Source organism: Vitis vinifera, chromosome 7 (genome assembly GCF_030704535.1).
Source record: "Vitis vinifera cultivar Pinot Noir 40024 chromosome 7, ASM3070453v1".
In the NCBI taxonomy this organism is placed as follows: domain Eukaryota; kingdom Viridiplantae; phylum Streptophyta; class Magnoliopsida; order Vitales; family Vitaceae; genus Vitis; species Vitis vinifera.
Window position 1 is genome coordinate 25,607,321 of NC_081811.1, and position 19,871 is coordinate 25,627,191.

The window sequence follows — 19,871 nt, forward strand, 5'->3', positions numbered from 1 at the left end:
AGACAATGAGATAAACTCCGGTCTCCACACTCTTGTTCTGGCATTTCTAATTTCCACATTATTCTATTCATAAAGGACCTTCTTTTTCCCATTCTTCTTTTTGAAATTCTGAGACCGTTCCATGTTTCTCCTTCTCCAGTTATTATAATATATCTATCTCTGGCCAGGCGCATATATATTATAAAAGCATCTACTACTGGATAATAAGGAGAAACCAACTTTCACCCTCATAGCAGCAACACCAAAAACATGGGGAGAGCTCCTTGCTGTGACAAAGCCAACGTCAAGAAAGGGCCATGGTCACCAGAGGAAGATGCCAAGCTCAAGACTTATATTGAGAAAAACGGCACTGGGGGCAACTGGATAGCCTTACCTCAAAAGATTGGTAAAGGAATATCAGTAAACATCAGGCTTCTCTATCTGTTGATTTTAGATCTCTTTCATGGACTCAAAACTGATGAAAATTGCATATTTTTGTGTGGTTTAGGCCTTAAGCGATGTGGGAAGAGCTGCCGCCTCCGCTGGTTGAATTATCTCAGGCCCAATATCAAACATGGAGGATTTTCAGAGGAGGAGGATAACATCATTTGCAGCCTCTATATAAGTATTGGAAGCAGGTGATCTTTTCTTTTTTCAAGAATTAATATATCCTAATTACATGAATTCTTTTTCTAGCTAGGGGCTTGTGTTCATTGATAAGTTATGGGCTCGAAAGATTAAACGAAGTTATTGTTTTTGAGTGCATAGGTGGTCCGTCATCGCGACTCAATTACCGGGAAGAACTGATAATGATATTAAGAACTACTGGAACACAAGGTTGAAGAAAAAGCTACTCGGCAAGCAGCGGAAAGAACAACAGGCTCGCCGAGCTAACTACGTCAAGCAAGAGATGAAGAGAGAACCTGGGATTTTTGTGGTTCCTGATCAGGCCGTTGGCAGAAACCCTTATTGGGCGGAGCTACCTGCAGTATCTGTGCATCCGAACCAAGATCCGGATATCAAGGACCAAGCATCCATTAAGAAATTGCTGATCAAGCTGGGAGGAAGATTTGGTGATGATGGTCAACAACCAGGCAGTAACAGCATAAACTTTCAGTACCCTCTTGATATTTCCACCGCACAAGATGGTCCATATGAGACATCCATGAACATGTTTGCCTCATCTACGTCGACCATGAATTCAATCAACAGTACGGGTTCCCAATTGCCAAACACCCACTATGACGTCAATGGATCAGCTTCAAATGTTCTTCAAGGGTATAACAGCCTCCTAAATGAACTGGTGTATGGCAACCCACAACAATTAGATGGCTCTGGGAGCTTTTACGGAATAGAAGACATCGCCAATGGTAGCACTGGGACTAGCTCCGCAGAAAGCAGCAGTTGGGGAGATATAAACTCTCTGGTTTACCCCTCTATCATCTCCAATTATGGAGTTGGCCAACAAGGGCCATTACAAGATTCTGGTTTTGAAGAGTTGAGGTACCTGGGCTCCCAATAGCAGCACTGTACATTGGTGGTGTAAATTTGTACCACTAGGGGATTCGATGGAGGAATTTCATAGAATCTTAATGAACTCACTCAGAGTTTTGTTTGTTCTGTGCTTTCACTTTCATTCTGATTTGTGCTCTCTCAAATTTGCTTGATTTAATTATAAGCTATTTATCTTTTTCAGTTCAATTTTCCTCCACGATTTATACATCTTTAAGAGCTTCACATCCTAGCGAGGATAGCACTTCATCGCTATTGTTTGTCCATTTCAGCCTACACCCTGAGTGCATTCATGTTTGGATATGTTTCTCTTCTGATTGGTCTCCTTGGATTACAGAAGCCTTGGAACAATTTTTTTTTTTACCTATGCTTAATTACTACGTAAAGGTCTTTTGCTTTTTCCTCTTTCTTCTAAGTTCTAACACATGGGTTGAATGGGTTGAAATGTATCTGTCACAAAGTTCCCCTTTACCCTCAATGAAAAGGCAGTAGTAAAGTTGGAAAGGTGCTTTGACATTTTGGCCACAACTTGCTCGGCTCTTGCAGCTAGAGCATCCAAAAATGGCCGCATTCCCTTATTGTTATCTTCATGTCCTTAATTACAGTAAGAGCTGTGAGATCACATCTTATCGTCAGTCCATCACATAGTTCCAACTAGAATAAGAAAGCTGGAGTCGCCTGAAGTTACACTTTCTATGTTCTGGGTATTTCAGTTGGGCTAGTTCAAGTACCTGGTAGATGAAAATGGCATGTCTTTAGTCCCACCACAATCAAATTCAGGACAGATCATTAAACTCCTTCTCTTCGTCTCCTTTTTCCTTTTGCCGTTTTTTCTGGGGGTTGCCCCTTTTTGGAGTGAGTTAATTAATTGTTTGCTCGTAGTATATATGTTTCTCCACATGATTTCATTTCTCCTTTTTTACAGATGTATGTGGGAGATAATAACATGACATCATAATTTCAAAAATGCATGTTTTGATCTAGCTTTATGCATATATCTGCTTTTCTTTGGGCTCTTTTATTTGGTGCATTGATGTTGAGAATGGATCAAGAATTAAAAAATTCCAGAAAGTATGTCAAAACCATTCATGTCCACTTTTCAGATCATAGCTCGCCAACATTGAACAGCACCACATCAAAATCACATTTCCTGTTCCCTGTCTGATTCTATCTTTTCTTCAACTTCACAAAGCTTGCCTGGCATTATTGGACAGGAAGTACAAGTTGTTTAATGGAAAATGGATAAATGGCCCCATTTAGTGTATAAGTGAATTCCAGATAATAGCATCCCGGGTTCCTTTATTGAGATACCCTTCTTCTGAAGATGGACTTTTAAACTAATAGTTTTTTTCTTCAATGTATTTAGGTAGACCGGAACATCGGTGTGATGTCCACAGCATCCTCTGGCTACCCACACGGAAGATCACCAAGCTTTATCATTCATGAATTAATGCCCTCTTCAGAAACATTTTGAATTAGTTTTCTTTGAATACCGAAAAGAAGATATATATATCCTACATATTAATAATGATATTGAAGAGTTCACCATAGCATCGTTTCCTGTTACATTGGTTCTTAATGGTATAAAATGAGGATTAATTACTCATCTCCAATAATTGAAATATTCTGAATTGTCAGTTGTACGAAGGCATGTCTGGTTCTTATTGATGAAATAAATTCAAGTTTGTAACTTGCTTTCATCTACTGGTTCTTGTTTGGGCCATACATAGGCCATCATGTCAATTCCCTATGATCATAAGAATGAAATTTTCAGGACCCTTCCTCAAAATGTCTGGTTAAGGGCATTACTGTACTGGTTGTCTATCCATTGGAGTATACCACCTTTCTCCAGGCATGGGTCCTGGTCCTGCTATTCCAATAATATGATCCATGACTTCAAAATGGGTCACCTCTGGTTATTTTCTCAATGAGGCATCTATTTTCACAAACAGCATCATCAAGTAGATTGAAATCCATAATGACATAGGGAAGAATTCATATTAGCTAAATATTTATATATTGTAGAAAGAACCAAAGGTGCCCAACCTTTGAATATAAGAAGCTCAAGCAGGGAAAAGTAACGTCCAAAACTACGAATACATGCCAAACAAAAGAAGAATTGCTGATTTAATGTCAATCTGGGAAATCATTTCCAAGAAAAACATGTCTAACAAATGCAAGACGAAACTCTTATGCAGCGCGTTTGTGATTAGAGAGAATAATTATCAACACCTTACACAAGCGCGTCTGTAAGAGATCCATTGGATATCATCTATCATGTCTATGCTCTCAAGTCAAAAGTGGATAAAAGAAGATGGAAGCACTCAGCTGAAAAAAATTGACCAAGTCTTCTGTAGCCTAAGTGGAATTCAGCTATTTGCTCAGTCAATCAGCTCTTTTGCACTCAACAAAAAACTTAATAGTAAGCTACAGGAAAGGAGGGACTTCAGTAAACAAAATGTGCCTAGTGCTAGACTTTTCTCCTCATATGGATTCTAAAACTGGAAGTTTCCTTTTTCCCTTTCCTATTTGTTTAGACTCATATCATACCCTCAATGCTTTGATTTTGTCAATCACCTGTTACGACATTTTTTATTTGGCATTCCATCACCATCTATTCGATATGATCAGTGGTAAATGAACCATGATGTCATGATATCGTCGCTGCTTCGAAGTGGTTAGAAGCCTAGAGATGCTGTAACCAGGTTCGTGACTCACATATATATGCTTGAACAGATTCATACCAACATTGATCAACATTTTACCGGATCATCCATATATAACTAATTAACTGGCAAGCAGCCTTGAAGGTAATCTAATTGATCTAAGGGAGATCATCTACTTATCTATACCCATTCCAATTCTCTATAAACATCGCTAGAGATTTAGTCATAAGAGGTTCCTGGCTATCAAGAAGAGCCATTCCGTAGCAGGTAGGCTTACTGCATTTTACATGGCAATAGTACATAGCAAGGAAAATATATGCTTACACATGGAACTAAAAATAGTTGGATTCCTCTCTTTACTTTTCATCATTGAGTTTCCCTTCTGTACTCAACTTTGCCAAATGAGGCAATTGAAGTAGTCCATTTCTCATGTAGTTGTTACAAACTGGATCAAACCACTAGTTTCCATCTTGACTTCTGCTTGTTTGGTGGACCAAGTTAACATCTTTTTGTTAAAATTTGGTTGAGATGATTAGAATCCGAAACTTGATTTTGTCAATAAGATGTCAGAGTCTATTCTCAAACCAACTCTCAGATAAGTGTAGCTTGCAAAAATTAATTAGTAGCTAGCTAGGATTAAGACATCTTTCCCATTGATTAATCTAACTTCTTGTCCTTTCCGCACCTACCGTCCAGTAGATTCCACCTTGAATGATGAAGAAACGAAGTACAGTAACTGAAAAAAGGCCTGCCAAAACCAGAAAAAATTAAATAAAAAGCGCTTGGGTCCATGTATCTTTTATCTGTACTCATAATTTTCATTTCATTTGTGCTTGCTTAATTGAAAATGTATGCCTCTATGTAATTTCCATCCTGTAAAGAAGGTGGAGGCTGCTCGAGGAAATTTGTTACAAGACTTTTTTGAGGCTATAGACAACAGCTATCAATTATTGAAAGCGAAAACCAACTAGCTATTCCAATCATTTTCAACAAACAGCAACAAAACAAATAAAATAAACTATATAAAATTTAGGAACGTTAAATTTTTTATTTCATAAAAGGTTCAACATATGCATACCATACTATAAAGTTGCGACTTCGACATAATGAGCTATGGATGATGGATTCTTGACGCAATCGGGTCGAGCTAATTAATCACTCCTGGTTCCTGGTTCATGGTTCATGGTTCATTAACTGTCCAGTTCAAGGTATAGGATTTGACTACATATATATGATACAAAGTTCCTTATAACATAATTAAAAGATTGAAAATAATTCAAAACTGGAGACGTAGAATCAAAGAAAACTTAGCCTTGGCTATAGCGCAATGTCATATAAATTACCTGTAATTCAAAAAGTTACTATTAATAAAATGACTTATGTAAGTTGTGACATCAATGGGAGGAGAAAATAAGATGGAGTGAACAATAATGGAGTCTATACCAGGCACTAACATCTCAATGCAAAATGTCAAAAGACCTCTGAAACATGAATTTAAAATGGAGGTGTAAACTGTAACCTGTGCCACCCCCTCATTATCTAAGACCCCATCTTATCCTGTACTAATTTAAACAGCAAGCATCCAAGGTTCCGGTTTAATATTGCCTAAATATGAATGGAGGAGTAGGACCCACTTGACAGATGGGGGGCTGCCGGGTTGTTGCCCTTGGAAAAATTGCATTTGTGGTAGATATACGGGGTTTGACTTGCTGTACGGCATGCATAGCCAAAATAATCTGTCAGCTTGTTAAGTTTTTAGATTAAAAAGAATTAATATCATGAAGCAGCGGGAAATTTAGAAACGGCTCCAAATGAGCTTCACAGAGCCTATTTACACACCATCTTTATTTAATTCAACACTCCCGACATGGTGCTCAAGGTTATATAGTGGATTGTCTCGGAATTTTGTGTCCCATACAATACCCAAGAATCCAAAAGACCCCAGTTGGTGACAAAAAAAGGTTATTTAAGTACAAAGCATAGAATTAAGCAATGAAGATCTGTAAAGTGAGGAGGAATAGGGATGAGAAGCAGGAGAGAAAGAGCCCTCAAGGAAAGGGCCAAAAATTTCAAACTTTGGAGTAAATTATAGAGCACATTCTGTCAACTCCATGACGATAATAAACACCAAATGCACCATGATCAAGTCGTTAGGGTCATCCAAGCCACGACAAGAGCCATGCGACGACCTTCTAGCATCTTTTTCATTTTTATATACAACCCAAATCAAATAAATTATTCCCACATTCTTTTGTTTATTTAGTGATGCCGACACTCACTAATATGAGAATATCTTTGCCATTTATTTTAATTCAGTCAGATCTTTAAACTTTATCAGACTCGTTTTTATCAAACAAATTCATTATTAATTTCTCCTCTCAATTATTCTGGTTCCAGAAAGAAGAAGTCAGCAATTTACTGCTTTTGATTGGGCTGTGCAACAAGATTGATATGATAGTTCATCACAATAATTTTTTATTTACCGGGATTTATTCTCTTACCATGAAAAGCCAAAAATGAAGAGTCTTGAGCAGCATCTAGTCATGTTTTATTAGCACAAAGTCAAGGTTACAAATATCTTTAGGTAGGCATGAAGGGTCAATGGGCCAGGCTTTCTGTCATGTCAGCGTACAGAGTTTGTATGGGCCTTGAAATTAGCTCAATGTTGAAACTTGGGCGAGCGCTGTATGGATACGGGCCTTAGTCTACTTCTAAAATGAAATATTGAACAAAATGGGCCTGATTTAAATGCGCAAGAGCCCAATGATCCATGGGCCAAAATCATGGATTCCTTATATTACTTACTGTAGGGTTGGACCCAGCCCAGTTGCGACTCTATGGCCTTTAATATATGGATGTGGGCCTTAGTCTACTGCTAACGTGAAACATTGAACAATATGGGCCAAGTTTAAATACTCAAGAGCCCAAAGGACGACCCCAAAGGCCAATGGGCCAAAATAATGGATTTATTACATTGTATACTGTAAGGTTGGGCCCAGCCTAGTTGTGAACCTACAGACTTCAACAGGTAATGACTTAAAGTTAAGCTACCCCCATAAAAGTAAGGCCCTCTAAAACGGTGTGGGCTGCAGGGCGCTTGGGCGCAGACCATAGGCCCACCTCAGTTGCGGACCCTAGAATTCAGCTGAACCATGGGTGTTTTTCACATTTTTGATGAACGAGTTGGTCCCGATAAATATCATTTGAATGAAAAATAGTTTAAGGTAAATTAATAGGCTCAGATGAGAGGATGGCAAGAAATATCTGGAACTAGAGAATATCTAAATTTATTATAAAAAAAAAGGTACAGGCATTTGCCATAATACTGAATTGAAAAGGTTGGTAGTTAGGGTGAATTTGATGAGTTTGGGGCCCTCCAAATCAGGACATACGTGGAGATGGAGGAAGTCCAAGGGAAATTTTCTTGGGCGGCACCGAATTAAAATAGTTGGATTGAGTGAAACAAATCACAATGGCATGATACTTGAGCGGGATATTAGGGATACTCTCACCACTTAGGAAGCAATAAAGAAAGTTGTATGCTGGGAAAAAGAAAGAGAGGTCCCCTAAGGAAACTCATCCCCTCCTTCCCTTGACATGCTTCAAAGTTCAAACTATCAAAACAACTTTTTGGTTGGAATCAATCTTTCAATTCAAGTTTCTCCTGTACTGGTATAATTTCTTCCTCAATGTAGTTGAAGAATGGCAATGTACTAGTAGTATGTTAATGGGACGTCACCTCAAAGGCCTTTTATCATTCCATCTATAGATTTCTAGCTCAGTGTTCACTTGCTATGAATTTTGGTTTCACTAAACACCAGGAAAAGCTACTTTCACTACCATAAAAAATGATCAAATGAATGTAGCTCGTACCTTTTGCTTAATAGCTGTGTCGCGTACTTTATGGAACCTAAAGCTTTTATGATTCCTGCCTTAGAAGTCTGTTTTTCTCTTCATATCCAACAGTAATGACAAACGAGCTGCCTCCGATTTTGGATCTACACTGTTTCCAACTTTTCTTGAGGTACCATTACAAACAGTGATACCACTGCACCGACTACACAGTGTCATCTATTCATAAAATAAGAAACATATATAGATTATGGAAACAGAAAAAATGTAATTAGGGGATTAATTTTAGATTGTAATTTGCTTCGAATTATATTAGGCATTAAAATTGGGTCACAAACACAAGCAATATATCCACTTGGATGAATATTATATATGAAGGGAAACTGGGAAAGAGAAGAAAGAAAATGAAGCGTCATGGCATGTGCATCATTGCTATGGCCAGACCAACCATACTTGAAATGGGGAAGGAGCCCAACAATGAAGGAATCGCAGGCTCCAATAAATGCATCCGCGGTAGTATTCACTATTCACGCCAGTTTCGTACGAAACTCTTTAAATGCCCATATCGTTCAAACTTCAAAGCATGTTTCACAATTCACACTGATCGAAATTATTGACTTAAAAAAAGAAGAATATCCATAGCTATATATAGAGGTACCAAAGGGATGAAAATTGAAATCACATAATTTTCTTATTTTTCTTTTTTCCCTTTGTTTTCATGACTGTAAATTAATAAAACCAGACAAACCTAGAAGAAAATGGTGTCACGCGTCTACTCAAAATCAATCACATGGAAACTTCATGCATAGACAACATACCAATCCATATTTGGAGGCCCAGGGGGGGCCCTTAAACAAGATACAAAAAAAATTAATGGTAAGTATGGGAAATGGGTAAGGGAGGGTGTAGGCAAGTAGGTGCAGGACAAGGAGTCATGTTCAAATGGACCCGTTTGTCTCCGTCATTGTAAGCATCACCTCATGGAGGGCATACCAGGTTGCTCCTTGAATGAGGCACGAGGATTATACGCTTATACCCAACCCCCTTCACACCCCTTTCAAAGATTTGGCAGGTGTTCTATGTTCCCTAGCATGTGTTGCCTCATGTGAATCCCACATGACTCCCATACACACGTAACCAAATTTGTCACGTCTTACCTTCAAATCCAAAGAAAAAAAATAAAAGATCCACTTGATTGGGGGTTTAGTAGAGACATTATTTGCTACTGATGATTTTGGATATGATGGTAAAAATCAAAGGATTATTGCCTACTCCTTGTTGACGCGGTTTGCATAATACATCATCTATCTATGCTTTTCGCATCAATGGACCCCCCGGTTGATAGAAAAGATGTCATCATGGAGGTGATTACCGACTAATTGGGATGTTGTGTCTAAGATTTTGTCTAGAAACAACCTTCTAAATCAATGACATCATGTCTGTAGTTTCTTTTCATGTCTTGGTGCAAGTCATTTCAGCTAATGTTTGTTTTGGACTTAATATTACATTTGAACAACATGAACTATCAAAACTTGTTTTTTCTTTTCTTTGATTTTTCTTGCTCCATTCTTTGCTTGGTTCTATAAATTGAATGATGCTAGTCGCATTTTGATTCATGTTCATGAACAGGCAGTCTTCCATCAATACGTTGTACATTTTTCTAATTTAAGTTCGATTTTGTCATTTCAACTACCGGCTTAATTAAATAAATATTTCTTTGATTAAGTAGTTGAATAAAAAAAATTAAAGTTAGGATCGAGTTTAGCCCCCATCAACCGCCCAGATTGTCAGATGTGTCAGAAGCTATTAACTGATCAAATGAAACCGCGTTAGCATGTGGATTAGAAAAACATATCATATGATGAAGATCAATTATGTAAACCCAAACTCCGGAGGTTGGAGTCAAGAAGAACATGCATGGAAATCGACCAAAATTCTCACATATATTTTTTATTTGATTTCAATATTCCTTCCCTTCCATGCGCTTACGAGAGAAAAGACTCTCCACATGCAAAGTCTCATGGATCATTTTGGAAGCTGTTAGCCGCATAAAGAACATATATAAAATTTCATAGGGAAAATGTGTATTACTATTATATTTGTAGGAAGAGGAAGACTCTGTATAAAAATATTTCCTTTTCTTCTACCAAGAAGGGTTGCAATTTTTTGTCAACCACCCATTACCATTAATAGGATAAAGATTAGAAAAATGGGATTCAGCTTACAGATGTAAGGGCCGGCTTTAGCTTAAATCAACCTCCAAACCACATGGATTACATGCATGATGTAGTTGTGAAGGATACCAATTTTTTTAAAAAAAAAAAAAATTCACATATTTTTCATAAATTTTGATTAATTTATATTTAACCCAAATTATTTTTCAAAATTTTCATCAGAAATTTTTTATATTTTCATCCTTACTAACACCACAATTTTTAATGAAGTTTTGAAATATGCTTTCTTTGGAGGCTCTGACTAAAATCAGGGATCCATGATATGCATGGAATGAATGATGATATGACTCAGAGCAGATAAAGCAAAGAACTCTTGCTACGTTCTTACTGAAATAATTGCTGATTGTTCAGGTGCAGTCACCTTCCATATTTTCAGTGGCCTGATAAATTAATAAGTTGCCACTCAATGATTCTCTAGAAACAATGTCATGTCATTATCAGGTTATTAGAGCATGCACTAAGAGAATTTTGCCGCATGCATCAGATCAAATCCATTAAATTGGAACAACCTTTCGTACGTACGTATATGAAACCAAAAAGTTGGCCTATCCAAATCGGATAGGACGAGATTGCAGCCGCCACTGATCATATCCCCATCCCATTTTAAGACATTGACAACACATTTACAAGCAATTTGAAAAGAGGCTGAATGGAAATTTTGGTGGTGGAGCATCCACTTTGCTCACCCAATTTGCCCCATCTTTCTTTTCTTTTGTTGAAATTAGCAAATGCCCTGTCCAAAAGCTTTACTATAAACATACACTTCTTTCTGTTCTTCTCTAAATTTAAACCTACCGTCCAGCTGCATCCATCTATGACCATAATATTTAATGGGAAATATCTAATTAATTTTTAGATGATCTATCTGCATTACTATAATCTTATTTATAAAAATTTAATTAACAACTAATCACATCACTATCCCTATTAAATTGTGGGTGATGGTCACATGTCTCATAAACCCTATTCTCGATAAGAGTCATAACATTATTGAATGAATGTTGTTTAATGGGTAGAATGAGGTTGATAGGATCATAGGACCACAACCTTAAAATTATTTGTATACATATATATTTCAGAAAATAAATGGGAGATCCAATAATGCAGTGCTACTTTCATGATCCCATAATTGGAATTTGTCAGCAAAACTGCGTAACCTCAAAATGACAAAAAACTTTTAAGCATGCAGTAGTAAAAATCCTGGAAAGATGAGCGGGCCGGGCTTTGAACTTTAAGATTGCTTGCAAGCAAGTTATCTTGCTTGCGCAGTTGGTGACGCTTTTGACCAACTCGCAGTCTTGAAGATTTATTTTAAAATTTTCCCTTTTGGTTAGAATATTGGGATAGAGTCAGGGAGGAGAAACGTGGGTCCGTTCGAATATGACTTTGTCTCAGACCAAAACAGGATGGAATGTGAAACCCTAATACCAACATAAATGTCTTTTTGACTCAATGAAGGTCTAACCCACACCAAACACCACCACCCCTATATTCCATTCACCAGCGCCCTTCTCATACGGCATAAAAAACGTCAAAGTCATGACCAAAATATCAGTGGTACTGAGAAAAAGAAAAAAAAAAAAAAAAGTCGGTGGAGGAGATGGGTTGACACAGAACCGGACGTCGGCAACCAGAGTCACCATTTGTAGCCGTAAATCTCGCAGTTGCCATTACTGATATTACAGCAAGCAATGTCTATAGGTATATACTATGGATATGTACATGGTACGTGTAAATTAGGAGGTTGAAAGAGGTATATTTTTAGTAAGCTGAATCATGATCACATTATCTTTCGAATATTTCAATAGATTTTACTGAAGAACTCAAAGTTTACAAACGTAGGTTAAGTCACTTCTAATCCACATGGACGTGGACCGAGTGCTATGTCTACATTTACAAAAAAGAAAAAAAAAGGAAACTCAACAATAAAAAATTGGAAAAAAGGGAGAAATTCAAACGGGAATGTTCACACTGGACTATCGTTCGCTGGCCTCTCTGTCCCGGAAAGATAGCCGGAAAACCCACTTGGTGAATGACTTTCTTCTTTGATTTTTGTTAGATTGGTGGCGGCTTTGGTTGTTGTTGGTGGTGGTTGAGGAGTCGACAAAGGCCTTTATTCTTTGCAGGGCGAGGTTTAGCGTGTCTTCGGACATGTTAGCGAAGCAGACACGAAACCACCCGGGTTCGGTACAATGGCAGGAAGATCCTGGAGAGATGTTTAAGCGGACGTCGTAGAGAATTTTCTTCCAGAGTTCCATCTCGGCTTCGAATGTGTTGGAGCTCAAGAGGTGTCTCATGTCAACCCAACAAAACAAACCGGCGTTGCTCTTGAGGCAGTCAATGCCAGCGTTTTGAAGTCCAGAAATGAGCATTTGATGCCTCTGCTTAAGTCTTTTCTGATTCTCTGAAACGTAGTTTTTGGTGAATTTCTTGTCGGAGAGCATGACAGAGAGAAGGTATTGTGTTTGGGAAGAGACTAGTCCGAAGCTTGACATTTTTGTTGCTGCAGATACAACTGCCACATCGTTGGAGTAAATTGCACCAACTCTGAAACCCGGAAGACCCAGATCCTTCGAAAGACTGTAGACAATGTGAACTCTTTTCCAAACTTCAGTGTTCATGTAGTTCCTATCCATTAGAACCTCCATGATGCTCACGAAGCCTGGTGAGTCGAAAACAGTACCGGAATAAATTTCGTCGCTAATTAGATGGATTCCTTTTGCGGTAATGAAGTTAACCAGGAGATTGAGCTCATCTCGGCTGGTTGTGGTGCCCAACGGATTTGAGGGGTTGGTGATCAATACGCCTTTAACTTTGAGGCTGCGTTTTTGAGCTTGTTGGTAAGCTTCTTCGAGAGCGGATTCAGTAATCTGGAAGCCATTCGAACTAGAACACTGTATCGGTACAATTTCAACTCCGGTACGCCACTTGAGATCTCTATCAAATCTGCAAGAATCGCAAAAAAAAAAGTCAGTTAACTACATTTCATGCGTAAAGCAATAAACAACTTAAAGGCTTTATAGCAGTTGCAAACAGAAATAGCAAGGTAATTACCCTGGGTAGTATGGGGTGGGAAGGAGAAAAGCTTCGCCTGGGTTAGCAAGGCAGAACATGAGTGTCTCGTTGGCGGACGTTGCCCCAGCAGTGAGGACTAGCTTGTTCTGATCAAAGCTCACTTTGTTTCCTCTTATTTCTGACATGAATTCTACTAGTGCCTGCAATCAATATCAAATAAATTTAGACTTTGATATTAATTACTCACTTGGAAAGCCAGAATGTCTTTGTAATTTTATAATATAAGTAGCCGGATGCTTACCTTCTTGAAAGCAGGAAGGCCATGATAATCTTGGAAGAGAGCTAGCTCTCTGAATATCGATTCTCCATCTCGCTTGAACCCAGCTGCATCTGGGTTTTGTGCGAGCCAGGACTCCAGAAGATCGAAAGAGAGCTGCATGACGCAATAAGATGAAAATAAGGGACTGCATTTTTGGCAAGAAATCAAAGATTGTAGTTTTTTTAAAAGGAAAATCTTCTAACCTGATTCTCTGCCAGACCCATCTGAATAATTCCACTCGGGTTCTCGACCTCGTGATATGCGTTTTTCTCGTATTCCTCCCATCCCAGGAAATATTCTGAATCTTGGCCATGGGAATTGAAGGTGGCTTTTCTAGACAGCATCTTCATTTTGTGGTCTCTGGAGCAGTCCAGACACGAGCTTTTAGGAAAAAGACCAAAAGCGAAAGCTAGAAAGAACAACCGAGAACGATTGTTTTGGGGACACAGAGAGAGAGAGTTGAAGTGGTGAAGAGGATTGTTGTGGTTGTGGCTAGAGAGAGAAGAGAGAGCGAGAGAGAGAGAGAGAGAATTGAAGTGGTGAAGAGGATTGTTGTGGTTGTGGGTGTGTTGCTGTGGTGATGAGTAGAGTTGCAACTATATTATATAGTTGGAGCCTTGGGAATGACAAGACCACTTGACAATAACAATTTGGAAAGAAGGGACATAAGCTTCTGCATTCCTAATATTAATCTGAATTAATTGAATAATGTTGCTATAAATGGGGTCCCAAATGTGATATGTTTAACTCTACTTCCACTCCCTTCCAGGGTCTCCCAAATCACCAAACGCTGTGATTTAGGTCGTGTCCCTCAATTAAAAGTACATTTAAAATGTAAATAAAAACAAAAAAGAAATTGAGAGTAGAGAGCAAGCCGGAAGCAAATCTAGACACAGTGGCCACCCCTGACCTACAAAGCCCATGCAGCTTCGGACCCTATACTGTGCTCATGTCTATATGCTCCCCTTTCGATTGACATATGTAAAGCCATGTCGGCCATTGTTCTCTATTTAACCTTTCCCTCCAATCGGAGCCCCCTTAATTTTTGTTTGAACAAAGCATGAAAGCGATCCTTTTCATCTAAAGTCAACCTTTTCAATATCAGTGCCACGTATTCATCGAATATACATGTTACGTAGTGCCAACGATTCCAGAGGATTGACTCTAATCACTTAGTAGGTTTGGCCAAGAACATACCGGGGATAAAATGTCGGTTCCACCGTTAATTAACAGATTAAATTTGACCGGTAATTTGTAATATTACCTCATAAACAAACCGCCATAAATTATTGTTCCGAAGAGGCAGCCCAAACTTCCTACTTTTAGGCTCATGGAACCCTAATAAATTGACTGCCGTTAGTTTCAGGCTCTCAGCCAACTGATTTAGATGTTGCGCACTTTAAGTTATGATGAAGAGTCATTATCACATGGCAATGTAGGTAAGAAGAATCCAACTTGAATTTATGTAAATGTCGTTTTAAGATAAAAGAAATTATTAAAAGGCACCGGTACTGGTCTATATTTTAATGTCCTTAGTGGAATAATATGGAAAGTTTGGTGAGAGAGATAGTGGTGACTGGTGAATATTGGTTTGGTGGAGGTGCTAGCGCCACCCGATTTTGCAACAAGGGTTTCTTTTGTGTGTGGATCTTGCTAGCAAACTCGAAAAAGTGAGGGACAGCTCATGATCGCATGGTTTTGTTAAATCTTTTGATGTAGAGGGAGTCAGTGGTCACTCACTTAAGGAAACTCCTGTGAAGTATCCTCCAGCTCCCCACAATTACACCAGTTCTTTGTGGGGCACCCTTTCGATTACGAATAAAAATGAAACCCTAGACTGACTTAAATTTTTGCCCTTTGTTGACTTGGAAATGTTGAATCCATAGCCAAAAATAAATAAGCTCTATAAAGACTAATGCTCACAAACGTCTAATATGCCTAACTTATTATGATAGTCTCCGTGTCTTTCTCTAAATTCAGACTTTTTAAAACCGAAGCGCGTCGAACATCGATCTCACAAATTTTGAAAGTCAGGGCTTAAGACTTGAAAGGGTACGTAGACTTACCTTTTTTTTTTTTGTTGAATATATATATATAATGTTTTTCATTATATTCATGTATTTTCAACTGCTTTAAAAGACATGTATTGTATAAAACAAAACAAAATAAAACTTAAATTTGGAATAACAACAAATAAAAAGATTTAAAAAAAAAAAAAAAACACCTGATAGCGGACTGAGATATAAACCATGTCTTATTAAGTTGTGGAAATGTCAAGGTTACCCCTTTTGCCAATGTCCACCAATGGCTTAATAAAGACAATGATATTCAAAATTGGTGTTGCCAACCCAAAAGATAGTGTCCTAATTCTTCCGAACCACAAAACATATGGTGTCTGTCCTGAGGCCAGAATCATCCAAATTGATACTACATGCAAGTGACAATTTGGGTTAATGGACACAAGCACAGTTATGCGACAAAGGGTAGACATGATACAAAAATGTAGATAAAGCGGCAGGAAACGAAATACATGGTAAGATGGTTTACCTTGTGTTTGAGAGGGCAATATCATCTTTCCCCGGCAAGAGATTATTGGATTGTCGATGATCCTAACATGGACGGCACTGTGACTAGCCCACACTGCATCACTAGCTTTGATTTATGGAATGTCCCCAATGGAACACCCCAAGAGTACCCAATTTGATTTACTTTGAACTTATCTTAGGCCTTTAATGTGGGGAGTATCCAAAAACTAGAGCCTCTTGAGAGGGTGAGGGAGAGGGTGGAATAATTGAGGGGGGCCACGTGGTTTGTAGCAGAGGAGGGGTTATTAGGACATGTGAAAGCCTCGTTTAAATGCCCCCACCAGACCCTAAAAACACATAATATGTAGGCTTGGGACCACATATACATATAAGAGACCTAGTCCACGGTGACAACTAACATGATGCTCACGTTAGTCCACTCCTCACTAACTTACGAGGACATACACACATGGATCCCATTTGCTTCCCTTCTTCAATTACGTAGGGACCCTTTCCCACCCTCCCCCACACAAAGCTTATACCCTCCATCAACTCTCTCTATCCATCTCAATTCTCTCACTCTCTTCACTGCTTCAACAATGTATTCCTCAGCAATCAAATGCCTCGAGGTCAACGAAAACAACACTTACCAACTTAACTATAATTGTAGAGACACAACGCCTGAATCCAAGTCACCCCGTGAAACCCAAGGCTTGCTTCTCAAATCAGGAAATTTTCGACTTTTTCAGCCATTGACCTGAACAATTAAAAGTCTTGGAAGTACCATTGATGCCCAGTGTTACAGCTAGATAGCTCAAAAACTGGTTCGGAATCTTCACAGCCTAGCTACTTTTGAAAATTTGTACACCTATGTTTATAGCTGCAAGTGTGTCGGTCAAAACTGCATGTCTCAGTCGCAAAGATATTCATAGAAATGACAGGCTAAATGTCATGAATTCAACTTCAGTTTCTTAGTTTATCCATTCTTGACTGGTTCTTATGCAAATGGGTCCATTGACTTAGAATTTAATTCCGAGAAGTTAGTGAAAAAATAAAACAGACTCGAAGAAACCAGGAATTTTTCTGGAATGGTGTATCTCTTCCTTAGAGATGGAATCTTCTTATATTGAGAAGAAAATTTGTACAAGGAAAGTTAAATTTACAATCCCTGAAATTGGATACCTAAAATTAAGGTATGTATGACAAGCAAATTCTTATAATCATGCAATGAGATTAAGTATAGAATCTAATATAATATCTTTAATATTATGCCAAACAATCTCTCAAAATACTAAATTTGACACTCTCCCTCAAATTTATGCTAAGGCATGACAAACATCAATTTGTCAACTAAAAATCGATGTTGTATCTTCATCAAGGACTTTGTAAATATATCAGCAATTTGAAACTATAGACACATGAGACAGTGTGATGGTATGATCAGCATATGCATCTCAGAGGTGTAGGATTTGGTTGAGGGAAACCCAATTCAAATAACAGTCAACGAAGCCAAACAATTTAAGAACATGCAAATGACATAACTTCATATTATTATTCCATAGAAGATTTAGATACCTACTTCTTGTTTTTTGCATTTCCATGAAACAAGAGTATCACCAAGATACATACTCCAAACTATTGTGGATTGTCGAGAATCAATACACCTTACCTAATTAGCATTGTTGTAAGCTTTGACAGTAAGAGGGGATCCAACCTTGTAAAATATCCCATGATTAGAAGTCTCAAGTAAATAGCGAATTACCCTTTTAACTCTTGTAAGATGTAAATGACGAGTTGATGCATAAATTGATTTATTACGGTCTGGCAATTGTTATGTAAATCAGGCTTCCAACTAACTGTTGGTATGTAGTTGGATCGGGAAGTAATTCTCCATCCTAATTTGAATATTTCATATTGACTTCCAAAAGAGTCTTCATAGGAGTTGAATTTTCAAGTCCAACCAAAGCAATCAAATCTTTGGTGTATTATGTTGATTAAAAATAAATAAATATCATGAGTTGAACTACAAATTTCAAGTCTTAGAAAATAAGTGAGAATCCTAAGATCTTTCATATAGAAAATAGAGTGTAAAGAGGCTTGTAACTATTCAATACCATAACTGTCAATCCTAGGGAAAATAATGTCATCAACATAAATAAGAAGAATGGTGATATTAGCAATAGAATAATGGAGAAACATGAAAGGATCATTGAAATTTTGATTAAAGTTTAACTTTCACAGCAATTGGCAAAAGTTATCAAACCACGCATGAGGAGCTTGTTAAAGCCTATAAAGAAAATGTCAAAGACGACATATATGAGTTTTGGAATTAGATATTACTCTAGGAGGAAGGCTCATGTAGATGTCTTGAAGATCATAGTGTAAGAAAGTGTTTTTAACATCCATTTGGAAAAGGACCCAACCTTGTGAACCTATAATAGCTAATAAAGTTCAAATAGTTGTCATTTTGGTCAAACGTCTCATGATAACTAATTCCATATTCTTGCCCATTTCCGATAGCAACTGGACAACCTTTATAGCGATCCAAAGATCCATCAGATTTTTGTTTATTGAGTAAACCCATTTGCTTGGCCAATACTCATATGGACAAGGAACAATGTTCGAAGTATGAATTTTTTTTGTCAAAACCTCTAATTCTTCATTCATAATCAATTGCCAATGTGAATTCTTTTTAAATTTGTCAAGTGGATCTTTGTAGAGGAGGTGCAACTACCATGTTGGTTGCCTTGGATGATTAAAGACCAGGATCAAGGCAAAGAGAACTTGCTCGATAAGGACCTTGTGTTTCATGAGTACCGCTCATTATGCCTCTTCCTTGATGTCCTACCCCACATTTAAACCTTGTGACATTAGAAATATCATGGTCGAAGTCATGAGGATAAGAATATGAAGATGGAGTGGGCACATGAATATTTTGAAATATATATATAGATAATACAATATTTCAGTTTTGTATGAAACATATTGATATTGATTATCATTTCATTTGTAATCAACTCTCTAATGGACTTCTACATGTTCCTACCAAAGAGAAACTAGTTGATGGTCTAACCAAACAACTGAGTTCCCAACACGTCACTTTGCTTTGGTCCAAGATTGGTGTTCATATTTCACTTAATCATATAGGCTGCCTTTCCATTAAACTTTCCACTTTAAAATGAAGACGTAAAATTTCAAATATTTACCAACATCTCCTGTTAAAAAAATTAAGTGGTTTTATTTTTGGTTAGTGATTATATATCCTCTTATATTTAACTGTTCCATCAAGGATTAGTGAAACCCTAGAAAATTAGTGGCACACAAGGCATAAAAATTTGCAGGTCGATTAGTGGGTTTCGCATATATTGTTAACTAAATATGATGGACTCTATACATTGATTAATTACCAACAAGAGTAGTACGTATGTGAAGAAGTACACTACTTAAAAAAAGACATTAAGACATGGATCTTGCCAAAATCAATTTCTAATCAAATAGGCATTTTCAATTGCGAAAGGATATGTGGTAGAAAACACATTCCCATAGTCGTAGCAACTCATCTCAGAAAAAGAAAGAGAACAAAAACAAAGCAAAATTAGGTTAAAAAAGAAAAAGAAGAAAGAAAATTATAATCCAAAAGCTGACCCATAGATTTCCCAGTTCAAACTTCCACTGAAATTATTAGCCTGGAAACAATCTTTAGAAAAAAAAGATCTCTGTGATCTATGAATTTATTGCCATGGACTGATGACATAACCTCGGGCAATAT

General features: G+C 37.7%; 2 protein-coding genes across 2 annotated transcripts; one reads left to right on the forward strand and one right to left on the reverse strand.

The window, feature by feature from the left end:
• Positions 1–1,680, forward strand: LOC100244588 (transcription factor RAX3). Its single transcript, XM_010649185.3, has 3 exons — positions 1–385; positions 488–617; positions 748–1,680. The coding sequence occupies exons 1-3, from the start codon at positions 250–252 to the stop codon at positions 1,499–1,501; spliced, it is 1,020 nt and encodes a 339-aa protein (XP_010647487.1). The 5' UTR covers positions 1–249; the 3' UTR covers positions 1,502–1,680.
• A 10,466-nt stretch (positions 1,681–12,146) lies between these two features.
• Positions 12,147–14,132, reverse strand: LOC100258512 (1-aminocyclopropane-1-carboxylate synthase 3-like). The gene is made up of 4 exons (XM_002269744.5): positions 13,781–14,132; positions 13,560–13,691; positions 13,298–13,458; positions 12,147–13,189 (listed from the first exon to the last, which is right to left on the reverse strand). Exons 1-4 carry the CDS (start codon positions 13,925–13,927, stop codon positions 12,220–12,222), a joined length of 1,410 nt encoding a protein of 469 aa, XP_002269780.1. The 5' UTR covers positions 13,928–14,132; the 3' UTR covers positions 12,147–12,219.
• Positions 14,133–19,871: the final 5,739 nt, after the last annotated feature.